The following is a 13,728-nucleotide window of genomic DNA, read 5'->3' as shown; positions in this document are numbered from 1 at the left end:
ATCTGTACTACTTGCTTTCATTCTATTAAATTTTTTGTAATCAAATTCAATGGATTGTTGGGTATTTTTTAAATTCTCCACTTTATTTTTTATATCATGCTACAAGAAAGCATTATAAGTGATGATCAAATGTATATATATATAATTAATTATTTAGAAGAGTTAATCATCGAACTTTACAAAATTTGCTTACATTTGTTTGCATATTCAGAGCCAATTCTGACATAAGTTTGACACGTTCTCTTTCAACATATGATAACTGTTCTTCATGTTTCAATAAGTCATTGTTTATTTCATTACAGACATTATTTAATCCTAAAATCGTTATAATTGTAATAATAAACAAATTCAATTATTATTTTATAATGATACAATTATAATTATAATTTCTGAAATAATTGAATTATATCTATTACTTAAAAAATACAACTTACTTTCATGCTCTTTCTGAATTTCTTCGGTCATATTTTCACATTCGAATAATACGTCAGACAAGTTTGAAAATGATTCCAAATTTAAATTTAAGTTATCTACTATGTCGGAAAACATTATAAATTCGTATTAGTAGTGCTATATAAACTTTTTTCAAACTATAACAAAATTTAGTTTACAAAGTGAAGATTCTTCGAAATTGTTAACGGAAAAGTATAGTAAGTGTTGTATTTGATAGAGCGCGTAGTTTTTTTTTACTGATAATAAAATAATTTTAATTTAAACTATTTGCCTTAACTCATTAATTCGTGTAATAATGAATGGATTGCTTTATTTTTCGATTATAATTTTTACTATTGTAATGAATCATCAAAAAACTTTTTTTTTATATTTTTATAAATTTAATTTGAAATCATTAAATTAAGATTATATATAAATCGTTATCAACTTATATCTCCAATNTTATAAATCGTTATCAACTGATATCTCCAATTGCATTTATATTTAATTACTATAAAATAATATTTTGTAGATGACCTAATATATTAAAAATAAATGTAAAGAGTTAAAAACTTTTTTACCTTAGTAAAATAACTTCAATATTTAACTGATTATTCACAACTCTAATGAATATAATCTTTTTAAATTTGAATTTATAAAGAGAACTCCAATTGAAGTTCTACAAATATANAAGAACTCCAATTGAAGTTCTACAAGTATAACATATAGCCTGTTCTCAGAATAGTTCATATCAATTTTGTGGTGGATTGATGTGTTATCAATATTTCATCTGATGTATGTTCATATATAAATTTTTAATTGCATTTTACCACCGAGATATTAAAAAGTACATAGTTATCATCTATTCTGTTTAAGTAATGCCAATATAAAATTTTTGTCTCGGTTATTGTTTGTGATTATTTTAAATAACTGCTAAAATAAGATGTATTTAACAAATGTGTTGCTTAAAAAAGTCAAATCTAAACATACCATGGTTTTAATGGAGAGTATAGTTAGTGGTCATAAATACAATGTTTTTAGAGAACGTTTAGCAGATAAACTGGAACTAATACATTTTGATCCATGGATAGGTCATATGGCAGTTTACAAGGAGCGCAAGAAAATTAGAAGTGCCAATGTAAAGAGATTTACTGAACCAGCTTAATCATTGTATTTCATAAATAATAATAGATATATTGTAATTATCATGTATTTTATCATTTTTGTTCAATATAGTTACATAATTATTTTTTGATTTTTGACTTTAATTCCAAGGATAAAAAAGCTCTCATATTAGGATCTTGTATTTTTTCTAATACTATTTTAATGGTTTCATTGCTATCATATTCAGATAAAATGTCTCTAACTGAGTTGGCATACTCAATCCATACACAATTAGCACATCCAGACATGCAACATGTAGATGGTTCTTCAGGAAGCTTTGGATATTTAGAAGAGGATTTTCTGAGATGTAATATATTAAAACTCTTGACAATATTTCGTACTAAACAGTACATATTTAGTTCTGAAAAAAAATAGTAGTTTTTGGTATATCAAAAATAATTCTAAATATTATTTTAAACAAATTATTGATTACCATCATAAAAATAACTTGCAATTAGTTCTAAACAGATTTGGTTTGAATATAGAACTTAATTCAATGGGTTTGCATAAAATTTGATTATTTATTTATTAATTAGTCAAATGCCCGTCTTAATTTAATTTTATTATTATTAGAGTTGCATTTCACTTTATTTTAATAACATTTTTATAATGAATCATTTTTTTACATTAATAAAAAATGTTCTCATAAGAATATACTAGATTCTTAGTGAAACAATTTTTAATAAATTAATATTAAAAAGTAATCTCATTAAAAATTCAAATAATTTTTTTTTATTGTTGTATACAGCACTTATGTTAGTTCATATTAGTAGTTTAACCTATATAAAAGTAAATTTTTGACATTTCAGTAAAATATTCTCTTTATGGGTTATTTAAAGTTAAATATAAAACAAATTTATAATGAAAATCCAGCTTATACTTTTGGAAAATAAACATTTAACCCCTTACCAATGGACAAGGGGGGTACTGGTTAATTTTATCATGTTTCAAATTTTGTACAGTTTTTATTAATAATTATTAGATTAAATTTTGGGAAGCCCAAAGATAAAAATATTAAAAACAATTTTTAAAAGCACCCCTATTTTGCTCTGAATATTATAAATCAATATCAGTTGATTCATAAAATAAAAAACACTAAATTTCAGTTTTTATTCATACTATATTTAAAAAAATATTTTATAAATAGTTGTATGAAAAAAAAATGTAAAATAATACATAAAAACAACTAAGCAACACATTTAAATGTAATCACAGTCAATTAAATTGTACAACAGAAAAATAACTATAATAATTTTTATAATCATACTCACAATTTAAAATTTAAGGGTTTAAATCATTACATTGTTCTTAAATTAACTAATTCTTAGTATAAGCACAATAATATTTCATTAAGAAACTATTTTTTATATCATTTAAAACCATAAGTGATTATTATACAAAAAAAGTTAACATTCAATATTATCATCTTGTAATAAATAGTAATAGTGAGATTTTTATAATAATTATATTGACTAAATAGTATATTATTTTTTATGGCTAATTGAATTGACTAAAATTTTGTATTACATTTTCAATACAAATGTCTAGTTAATTTAAAAATCTCAAAGATAAATTAGGGAAACCATGATTATTTCCTCAAAAATGTTTAGTGGATATTTTATAAATAAAATAAAGTGAGCCTTTGATAAGTTTTTTATTGTTGTCAAGTGGATGTAATACTGCGTGGTTAAAAAACAAACATTATTACTATGTCCACAAATATTTTATTTGTCAAAATTTTGTAATTAAATGAAAAAATTGCCGATCATTAATTCAAAACGTTATATTCTTAGAAACTGGATACATAAACTAGTTTAGTTTAGGAGTCAGTAAAAATTAAACAGTATACTACATCTACATGGTATACATGATAATTCTAAAAATATTAAATCAATTATAAATTGTAACAAAATGAAAATGCTTGATGATTAATCACAATAAGCTTGAAACTCTGATCTGAGGTAAAATGTAGGTACCCATGGTATAAATGTTACACACTTGACAAATCACCTAAATTCATATATTTGAGTACTATGTTCAGGCACATGAGTTAAACAAAGTGTTTGATACCTGCAAGAAAAATTATTTTTAGTTATCAATTCCTTTAAAAATATTTAGTTATTAACTTATTTTTTTTCTATGATATTAAGAAGCATTATAAAAGACAATAAAATATTCTTATTTAAATACAAAACATATAACTTTTGAGAAGGATTTAAACATTATCTCTTCAATTTCAGGAGAATATCAAAATGACATCAATCAGGATTAATAATTAACATGGGTTTTGTTTATAATAATACCAAATTATACCTTTAAAGTATATAATTTTTTCAACATTTTATAAATAAATACTCCAAAAGAAAATAAAAGATTTACAAAAATAGAATTTTATTTAAATGTGTGTTTTGATAGAAACAAAAATCATGTACTCAGATTAACATTTAGAATATCAAAATTGTTTATAAATAATTTATTATTAATAATAAAGAAGTACAATTGTGCATTAAATTTTAATTTGTTATATTTACAGGGTATCCCACTACCTCTCAAATGCGGAACCCCTTTGCGCGTCAAAGGATTGACAGAAAAGTCGAGACACTGCAACCAGGCGACCTAGCCTGGGCTTAGGGAGTATCGTCCACTGCGACACCGGAACATGTGACAAAACACATGAGCAGATCGGCTTAATCTTCACTCAGGGATCAATGTTCATCACTGGACACACCACTCCCACTTATAGACAGCGTGGGCTGCCCTGAAGTAATGCCTCACGGCAATTCCAGGGCAGCCCAAAATAATGCCAGTCGTGTAAAAATAATTTTTTAAGCAGTAAATATTTTGCATTACTTTTTTTTTTTGAAAATTTTGAGTTTTGGACTATGATAAAAGCATATATTTAATAATTTGACTCTTATAAAAAAAAATAAAAAATGTTTGATATTTTAAATATAGCCATTAAAAATTTGGACATTCAAAATATACTGTTAAATTAGAGTATAATTTAATGTATTGAATATTATTAGTATTTAGAATTTAGGTATATTTTTATTATTGAATAAAAAAAAAATTGTATATATATATATGTATCTATATATAATATAGATACATAATATTAATACATATATAGAGTTAAAATTATTATTATAACATATAATAAATTATTATGTATTAATGAATTTTATTCAAATTACATCAATATACCATTATTTTAATTACTTATGATTTTAGATAATATTATTGAATATAAAAAAAAAAAAAAAAAATCGATCCAAAATATAAATTATTTAAAACTTGTTCTACATACTATTCAAGAAGTTTTATAATAAGAGACACTAATAGGTCCAATTTGATTATTTTTAACTTTAATATAATTTACATATTAACTAATTAGAATAGAGTAAAATACTTACCATTCAGAACTTCGGTGATAATAATAACCTTCTATGGATGAAGTTGATTTTTGAAAACATATATAATAAAAACCTGCAAAAGATGCTCCATTTATATCTCTAATAGTATGGTCAGGTACCAGAAAATGTTCTTTCCAGCGCATAAATACATGATCTGCATTCCTTAATTCGTCATAATCAAATGCATCTGAATTAAATGTTTTGGCATACTGACAAAAAGCAGTAAACTTATTCTAAAAAAAAAATGTTATTATTTGAGATAGATTACCATTTAATATTAATATAATGATAAAATATGTAAAATGACAGAGATAATTGAAAATTATTTAACATATATACAATACTAACCCAATGTTTTTTGTCAACTTCCTCATCTGCATCCCATTTCCTGGTTAAAAATGGACACTTTTTGTTAATAATTTCACCATCAAAATATGTAGTCAAATTAGGAAACTCTTCAGTTAAACCTTTAATTTTTAAATAACCACAAAGATAACCATTTTGCTCGTCAACATACTGTAAAATGTAACTCCTCGTAACATTAATATAATCGTACCCAAATAACCCTTATGTACTCTTCTTAATTGATAAACTTACCTGTAATACTACTTCAACTTCGTAACTATTTCCTTTAGACCTCTGGTATCCGTGAAATTTTGAACCACTATAGAGTATTGAACCAGTGACACCTAGTTGTTTAGAATTAGCTGGTGGTCTCGGTGTAATGTCTACCTTAACGGGCATACCTGATTATTTTTATTTTGCCAAAGGAATATCTTAACAACAAATATATTCTACTAATTTATCACGAAATATGTCCAATGATAAATTAAGTTACACTTACAAAAAGAAAACGTTGAACAAATAAGTGAATGCCAAAATATCAAAAAATGTCACGAACGAATAGAATTACGAAAAATAAGGTCACAAACATACAAAACAATTCGCAAGTCACAATTGCTTAATCGTGATTTGTACAATATGATAATAAGCATGACAAAATAGATCTATTTTGTCATGATAATAAGCCGCCGTCTTAAGTGTTCTGAATGTGAGTATGCGTTAATTGTGAGTTTGTGATACTACCAGTTACCATAAGCTACCACATATACCAACAGTGACTGATAACAGTTTTATCTTTTTACGTTGATTATTGCACGAACTAAGATAAAATGTACTGGACACGACAAGGTCCGGCAGAAACGATAATACGTTCAGGTTTTGTTATAAAAATTCTTTAGAAGGGGGAATATACGGCCAACATCGAGTTTTAATGACAAACATGTTTTCAAAATACAATCATTTAAAAACAGAAGGGGGAATTGTAAAAACTTATGTAAAAAAGTAAATAGCGCCGTAACTTGAAAATTTCCTACTCTACGGGAAGTGTAAAATAAAACCTTATATACACTCTTTATTAGTATTATCTTGGTATGTGATTTCTTTGCTCTTGTCTATGTAATTTAAGAAAATTTTTCGGACTATTATCTTATTTAGCTGATGCTGACAAAACAAATATTTATGAAACAATAAGTATAAGGAAGGCTTATTAAAATTTTCTTGTTGGTTTGCGTTACTAATCTGATTTTGCTTACAATGACAAATTAAACTATTAAATTATAACACACTATTTTATGATGGGCTCATAAACTCGCTTTTCGTTTATTGTCATAAATGAAGATCACAAACATTTGTGTACCAAAATAAGCTCTTTTTAAATGAGGTACTTTTACAATAAATGTTGTCTGTTACAAAGAATTATAATTCTCTAAATCAACATTATTTGATAAGTTTATTTATATGTATACGTCAGTCCCTTATTAAAAGGGTTAGGGAATTATATATCGGCTATTGGCAATTTATATAGTTAATTAGTTCATTTAAATTAATGTTTTTTTTTTTTTTAGTACACCTTTGAAACCTTAATTGAACTTAAAATTTGACTTTAAAAAGTTGAAGTTTGATTAAGGTTTAAAATCATTGTCATAATACTTTCTACAATTATTAATCTTACTAAATCATGAAAACACGGATATAGGTCAACTAAGTTAGTAGTAATGATAAAAATTATCGAAAACAACCCGAAATAATTTCTGTTCCTAGTCCTGATTCCTATACTTTGGTAATTTAATGAAAACACATAAAATTCAGTTTAATTTTTTTAATGACTTTAAATATTAGTAGTTGTTTAATCAATGATTAAAACATTTCAAAGATAAATACAAACATTGTTGATGCTATTCTATAGTATCGTTTAGAAATGAATATGTTTGAAATATTTTACAATGTAGTATATCTGAAAACTATATTAAAATTATTAAAAGAAAATGTTCCTAAATTAGCTAAGGAACATGTTATAAATTAGACACTACCAATTACAATAAAAAGTTAATAAAAAAAAAGTGTGCTTCAGCTCAATGAATAATTGTAAATCAATAGGTCTAAATTATATGAGTATGATAATATAAATATATAATATTGAGGAATAATTTACAAATAATGACAGTTTTACGATGAAACCCAAACGAAAATTCCGAAAAAATTTTTATAGTTGACAAAAATGTTTAAAAATTAATTATTATCTATGCATAATTTACAAATATGATATATATTGCCATATAAATCTTTCAACTTAATAATATATCATATAAAATTCAACTTAATATGTTCTAAATATTATATAAAAAAAATTCTATAAATAAATAAAAAATGTATTTAGTCTTTTAATAATTTAGCGATTCAACTATTTTTTTTTAGTTTATTGTCTATGTAACTTAAATGATCTAAACTGGAAATAGTTCATCTATTGAATACATGTCAAACACTGGTTTATAAATATTCACGAACATTGCCAATACTGTATCTTCGAAAAGAGGTTTTGTTTCTTGCAATAGAGATCTCCAATTTTCATTTATAAAACGATTGACGTTGTTACCTAAAAAGTATAATGATAAAAATGATAAAAATTGATTACTTGTGGGTAATTTTATATTATTGCTTCAAAAACANTAAAAATTGATTACTTGTGGCTAATTTTATATTATTGCTTCAAAAACAAGTTATAACAAATAATATTAGAAATAAAAAATTAGCAAATTATAATCACCCACGGAATGAAAATATTTGTAGATAATATTTTATTGAGCTTTTGCTCCTTCAAGCCACCCCTTAAATACGGCCCTATAAAATGGGCACAAATTGAAAAATTTATCTATGATGCTATAGTTCAAAATCTCAATAATATTTTTTTGGGGGAACTCAACCCATTTTCTTTAACTCCTCACAAATTTTAATTTCTCGTGAGGGTTATAATTGTATCTATACGGACTGAAGCCTCACAGATCTAATACAAGTAACTTTAGATTTTATTAGAATTTGCGAGACTCCAGAAAATAGCCGGATTGACATCTGGACCCTATTATTAACTTAAAGGTTCATTCTTAAATTAAGATTATAAAATCCAATTAACCCTTATTTATATATAAAAACTCACTCATTTCTTTATTTCCGTTGAATAAATTACTGAAATTAATTTTAGCATTGCCTATATTTAAATTAATATTTTTTTCTTTGAAGTCATAGTGAAGTTTACCATTTTTTCTCTTTTCAGTTTTCAATACTATCCTTAGCGATGTATCAATATTTGCTAAAATAAATAAACGTACTTTTAATATCCTAAGTATTCTAAACAAATGAAATAATCTTACAGAAATTTCCAACGAACAATCCATTGCCTTTAATAGGCAACATTAAAATTTTACCATTAATTTCATATTTAGAGTCTATTTGGAAATTTGGAAAAAACAAGTCTACGTCAAAAGTATTTTCTTTCAAATTTATCCTAAAACAGTCAATATTCACAATAGATATTAAACATATTACTTTATTATATAATAACATAAAGCAAAAGTTAATAATTTTAATTTTATTAGATTGGGTTTTAAAAATTCTATGCTACAAAAATAAAAAGCACTAAGATAATATTAATTGGTAAAACAATTTTATTTCAATTAATGAAGGTTTAGGTTCCCAATATATATTAAATTGCATCTGTGCAAAAACAAGGTAATCTTTTTTTTTTTTAATCAGATATTAACGGTTTTCAATTAAGATAAAAATGACGAATTCATCGACTTAAGAAAAAAATGGAAGAAATAGCATGAATAATATAACTTTTTCTGGTAAATAAGGGATACATGTTATTAATCTTAGTTATATTTCTTCCTGAAATATGGAGTAATCTTGTTTTTATTTAGAGTCCTTCAATAAGGATCAACTAACGGAATATTCATAGACGAATAACTAAATAAACCAGAAAATATTCTAAGTACTCTATATGTCAATGGAAGTTAAGTCTATCATTTTTAGTCCATTGTTCATATATCTGTGATTATTTTATAGTGAATATACTCTCTATGAAAATACTAAAGAACAAATATTCCTATCCTCAGTACCATTCACTCTCAGACATGCTCAAAGCCAGACACAAATTCAGGGTTATATATTTGATCTAGATCTTTCTCCAAATTTTTTTCTTGAATTAGATTATAGTTAAGAGATTAAACTTGGTGTTACTGGGGTTAAAAAATTAACCAGATAATAATTTTATCATTGCGTTTTAAATAAGATTATAAAACTTTGAAGCAATAATTCAAGTTTTTAGTTCCAAATTTATAATTATTACATTTATCTTTAACGTCCTTTTTAGAAAAACTACGCATGTGTTAGAAAAGACGGGATAAGCTACATGGCTCAGCTCAATATGAAACCAAGTCAAGTATCTACACACTGAAGCACAACACATTCCTAACTAAGTAGGCCGCCTACTAAATTTGAATATGAATATCAAATTTGATATCAAGTGTTATTTGATAACGTTATTCGAAAGATTTGGGGCACATTTTTTGTAGTTTTAACAGTTAGACAATCGTTCAATTATATTGATACCACAATTAATGTGATATAATGAGCTGATGACTAAAAGAAGTCATGAACACCTTATTATATCAAGAAATTAATTAATTTAAAACACACATTGTTAAATCCTGAAAAGAAATGTTTCACTTTTGATGTATTCTTTATATTTGAAAAAAATAAAACTTTTAATTTCTCATTAGTGATACAATTAATAATCTATTTGATTCTACGCAACTTCAAGAAATCTGTAAACAAAAGTAACTAGTTACTTTACCCTAGAGCATCGATTTATTCAATTATATCTATTTCTACTGCTTAGTTAAAAATATATTTATATATTTATTTGTGTTCAAACATTAGTATAGTTTAAATTTGCTAAATAATCTTATCCCCTCAAAATTTAAATAATTTTAGAAAACTTTGTTCTCTACATAGGTGAAACTATGAACCAATAGGTCATTGCCTGACCTAATATTTTAGACCCTTACCAGAGAATAATCGAATAACTTGACCAGACGAATTTCCACAGTTATAATGTCACAAAATTATTTATTTTAATAACTGTAATATAAGAATTTTATGAGTGTCCGTTCATTGATTTGACAACGGGATGTAAAAATTTATATGCGAAACCTTAATAAATTAATATCGTCAAAGAAATATCGTTTTTCAGTGAACAAACTTATTTTAAGTTTAAAATGTTAGATTATAGTTAATTAAATAAATAGTCTTTTGAATAACACTACTAAGTATTATATTAATTAAAAAAATGTAATTAAAGTAATAGTTGAAATATTTTACTTCTACTACTTACCTTACGTTTTTTGTTTGGAAGTCTTTTCCCCCGTAACCCTTCAAATTAGTAAATACGGCTTTAAAATTTACTGAATTAGTTCCTTGATTTAGAGTAATCAAGGGAATAGATATTGGGTCCAGAGGAGGAACGTGCATTTCCGGTATACCATTTACAGCATACGGTCTAAGGGTCTCCAACATATTTTTTATGCAATTATTAATATTGGCATCATTTCGCCGACATGCTTTTATGAAAGAAGCTAAATTATACATAAAATTAATTTTGCACTCAAATTTTTATTACTTAAATAAACAAAAAAGTATATATATACTTACGTAAAGAACGACCGCTAATACTACAAAACACCAATGAGCAAATGAAAAAAACAATAGTATTAAACGACATTTTCAACATTTAGATATATTCTTTACCTTTTAGTAATTGCTCAAAAATATATGAACAAGTTTTGAATATTACCTAAATATTTATACATCAGTATATAATCGATAACCTTGATGAGGTCATTAAATTAGTATTATTTTGTTACGATCATAAAAATCTAATGTCAAGTAAACTAAAATTTTACTAGGAAAATAATAAGACTAGAAAATCAAAGTACAACGAAAACATTTTTGGCCTACGCAATTGATTTTAAGAATTTTTGTCCTGAACCCGCAAATCTCAAGAACGATCAACATTCATTAAAGTATATAAGACCTATTATATCTGTAAAAAGCTTTTGCACGATGATACAATCAATATTGGGCCATCAAATAACTGTTATTTTTAAGTGCTATAATATTAACATTTCAGATACTATCAAGCTCTGAAGTAGGAGTTCATGTGTTATATTAGTTATCGGATAGGTTACTAAATGTCAATTTCAACAGCGGAAAACATGAATCCTTGTAAAAAAACACTGTACTTGGAAACTTATTGTATTTTAATAAAAACCTTAATAAAATAGCCCTGTTACTAATAATACAAAAAGTAACTTCCATTTCATTATTATTTTACCAAATAACTTGGGGTATACCTTAGAGTTAGTAAAATATATATACTTTATATTTTCAGGATATTTGTGTATATTGTATATAATTTGTGCGTTTATTCAGCAAACTTTAATTGGATACATAGTATATGGGTATATGAGATATATCCCTATGAGGTCAACACAACTATTCACATCCTATTCAGTGTGGGTCTCAATAAACTACTGGAAAACAAGTGTATGATCTAATTTTAATTCGACTATTTTAATATTTTCCTAAGATTTTTTAAATAAATATTTAAAGTAAAATTTCATGACTATAATACTTGTTTTTATTTATAAAAAATATTAGAATTTTGATTACACTTCATCATAATCTGTAGCTTATAATTCATTTTATAATTCTTTACTTTAAGTAACGGATATGTGATATATTTATAACGAATATTTTCAACTATGATACACTACGAATCTGTTTACGCAATAACTTTAAAATAATACTTTTATGCATGTTAATGTATAGTAAATAGACTTAAATGATAGGCCATTAGGTATCTGCCTGTGGTCATTGAAGAAACTAGACAGATTTATTCAAAAATATTGTTTTTTAAGATGCCTAATATTCATTAATCAATACATTAAAAACTTTTTTTCATTTCTTTTGCTACTTGAAGTGTTTATAAACGACGTTTACTCAATTAATTTTATTATCTTCTGGTTTAAAATATTATTATTTTTAATGTTAAGGCCGGAAACTTCTTTCTTTGTCATTTGTTAAATTTCAAACAGGAGTTTTAAACTACGTTTATCATACTAAAATTCGGTAATCGTATATCATTGGCCATTGGCGTATTTCATTTCAAGACTTCGAAATTATTATAACGCAACAAAAGATAAATGTATGGTAAACCCTTCACCTATTTCGTATATATATTTTACATAATCATCATATTATCTAACATAGTTAACTATACTATATAATAAAGTAAACTATTTTCCCTAATAAAATCAGGTCTATTTACTTCTTGAAATTTATTTCGTTTCAAAAGATTACACTTGAACGTATACAATCGCCAAATAATTTAGAATTCGACAAACAAAATTGTTTTGTTAATTTGAAGTATGAACAAAAATATTCGATTTGAAAAATATGAAAGCTTAATCATAAGTAAAAAAATAGTGCGATTCTCATTATTTATTGATAAAAGTGTAAACCTGGTTATTGTTAAGTCCGAGGTCTTTAAATGAATACTCTATATATAAGCAATATTTAAGTTATAACACTTTTTTTCTGCTGTAATATTCAAGTTAGTTAATCATTATTACTTATACTAATTGTATTTCAAAATTTCACCTAAAGTTTTAGAGTAAAAAATTGCACTGATGGACAGGTATAATTTTCTAATTCATTTTACTTTTATTTTGTAGTGTATTTCACTACTAAAATCTAATTTATTTGTTCAAAAAACACTCCTCAAGCATTTTTTTCTNAATCTAATTTATTTGTTCAAAAAACACTCCTCAAGCATTTTTTTCTTCTATTTTAAGTTTTAATAAAACTCAATCTACATAGACTGCCTGCTGAGGCACATCAGGAACAGCAAAAGCTAAGACAAAGTGGTACTTTGTAGAGAATACGGAAGTACATCCATTTATTATTTTGCAACTTAGTGTATACCCAGTAAAAATTCACTCATCTTAGCTAAAAATACTTTTTAGTAAAAATATAGTATGCGCACTAGATAAAGCGTATACTATTAAGTTTTTTTACGAAAATACTACTGGTTAAGTTTTCAACCTAATGATTTCATGTATCGCCTAAACTGTACAATTTTAATACAAAAAATAGCATGTAATATTATTTAACGATCTGTTTAATAATGGCAATTTCAAGTAAATTGTTTTATTAGTTTTAAAAAAAGTGCAGGAGCAAGTAGAAAAACACTGTCGTTTCGATTATTGATTGTTCACACTGATTAACTAGTATGGATTATGTGTATATATAAATCTTAGCA

General features: G+C 24.9%; 4 protein-coding genes and 1 long non-coding RNA gene across 9 annotated transcripts in view; 2 read left to right on the top strand and 3 right to left on the bottom strand.

Moving 5' to 3' along the window:
• Positions 1-1,098, bottom strand: part of LOC126903941 (uncharacterized) — a 9,837-nt gene extending 8,739 nt beyond the window's left edge. The window contains exons 1-2 of one of the 4 annotated variants that reach the window (XM_050682530.1): positions 435-795; positions 194-315 (exon numbers count right to left, since the gene is read on the bottom strand). In XM_050682530.1, the coding sequence (XP_050538487.1) occupies positions 194-315; positions 435-549 (237 nt within the window). In that variant the 5' untranslated portion in view covers positions 550-795. Of the gene's footprint in view, positions 1-193; positions 316-434; positions 796-1,013 lie in introns of those variants that run through there. The other 3 variants (XM_050682527.1, XM_050682529.1, XM_050682524.1) reach the window with 3 other exon arrangements.
• The window catches only part of LOC126903945 (uncharacterized), a 9,248-nt gene extending 4,635 nt beyond the window's left edge, over positions 1-4,613 (top strand). Inside the window, exon 3 of the long non-coding RNA XR_007703640.1 lies at positions 4,130-4,613. This is a non-coding gene — a long non-coding RNA (uncharacterized LOC126903945). The remainder of the gene's footprint in view (positions 1-4,129) is intronic.
• Positions 1,187-1,687, top strand: LOC126903943 (39S ribosomal protein L33, mitochondrial-like). Its single transcript, XM_050682531.1, has one exon. The coding sequence runs from the start codon at positions 1,376-1,378 to the stop codon at positions 1,595-1,597; it is 222 nt and encodes a 73-aa protein (XP_050538488.1). The 5' UTR covers positions 1,187-1,375; the 3' UTR covers positions 1,598-1,687.
• On the bottom strand, positions 2,741-6,017 carry LOC126903940 (glucose-induced degradation protein 4 homolog). 2 transcript variants are annotated; one of them, XM_050682522.1, is made up of 5 exons: positions 5,854-6,017; positions 5,607-5,785; positions 5,358-5,525; positions 5,010-5,242; positions 2,741-3,666 (listed from the first exon to the last, which is right to left on the bottom strand). In XM_050682522.1, exons 2-5 carry the CDS (start codon positions 5,751-5,753, stop codon positions 3,603-3,605), a joined length of 612 nt encoding a protein of 203 aa, XP_050538479.1. In that variant the 5' UTR covers positions 5,754-5,785; positions 5,854-6,017; the 3' UTR covers positions 2,741-3,602. The 2 variants fall into 2 exon arrangements, with proteins under 2 accessions (XP_050538479.1, XP_050538478.1); XM_050682521.1 differs by having other exon boundaries at positions 5,607-6,013.
• Positions 6,018-7,246: 1,229 nt separating this feature from the next.
• Positions 7,247-11,530, bottom strand: LOC126903632 (circadian clock-controlled protein daywake-like). The gene is made up of 5 exons (XM_050681952.1): positions 11,058-11,530; positions 10,741-10,981; positions 8,717-8,850; positions 8,503-8,655; positions 7,247-7,944 (listed from the first exon to the last, which is right to left on the bottom strand). Exons 1-5 carry the CDS (start codon positions 11,134-11,136, stop codon positions 7,793-7,795), a joined length of 759 nt encoding a protein of 252 aa, XP_050537909.1. The 5' UTR covers positions 11,137-11,530; the 3' UTR covers positions 7,247-7,792.
• Between the last annotated feature and the right edge of the window lie 2,198 nt (positions 11,531-13,728).

Source organism: Daktulosphaira vitifoliae, unplaced genomic scaffold (assembly GCF_025091365.1).
Source record: "Daktulosphaira vitifoliae isolate Bord-2020 unplaced genomic scaffold, ASM2509136v1 Scaffold_4, whole genome shotgun sequence".
NCBI classification, from domain to species: Eukaryota; Metazoa; Arthropoda; class Insecta; order Hemiptera; family Phylloxeridae; genus Daktulosphaira; species Daktulosphaira vitifoliae.
This window is presented reverse-complemented; position numbering and strand designations above follow the sequence as displayed.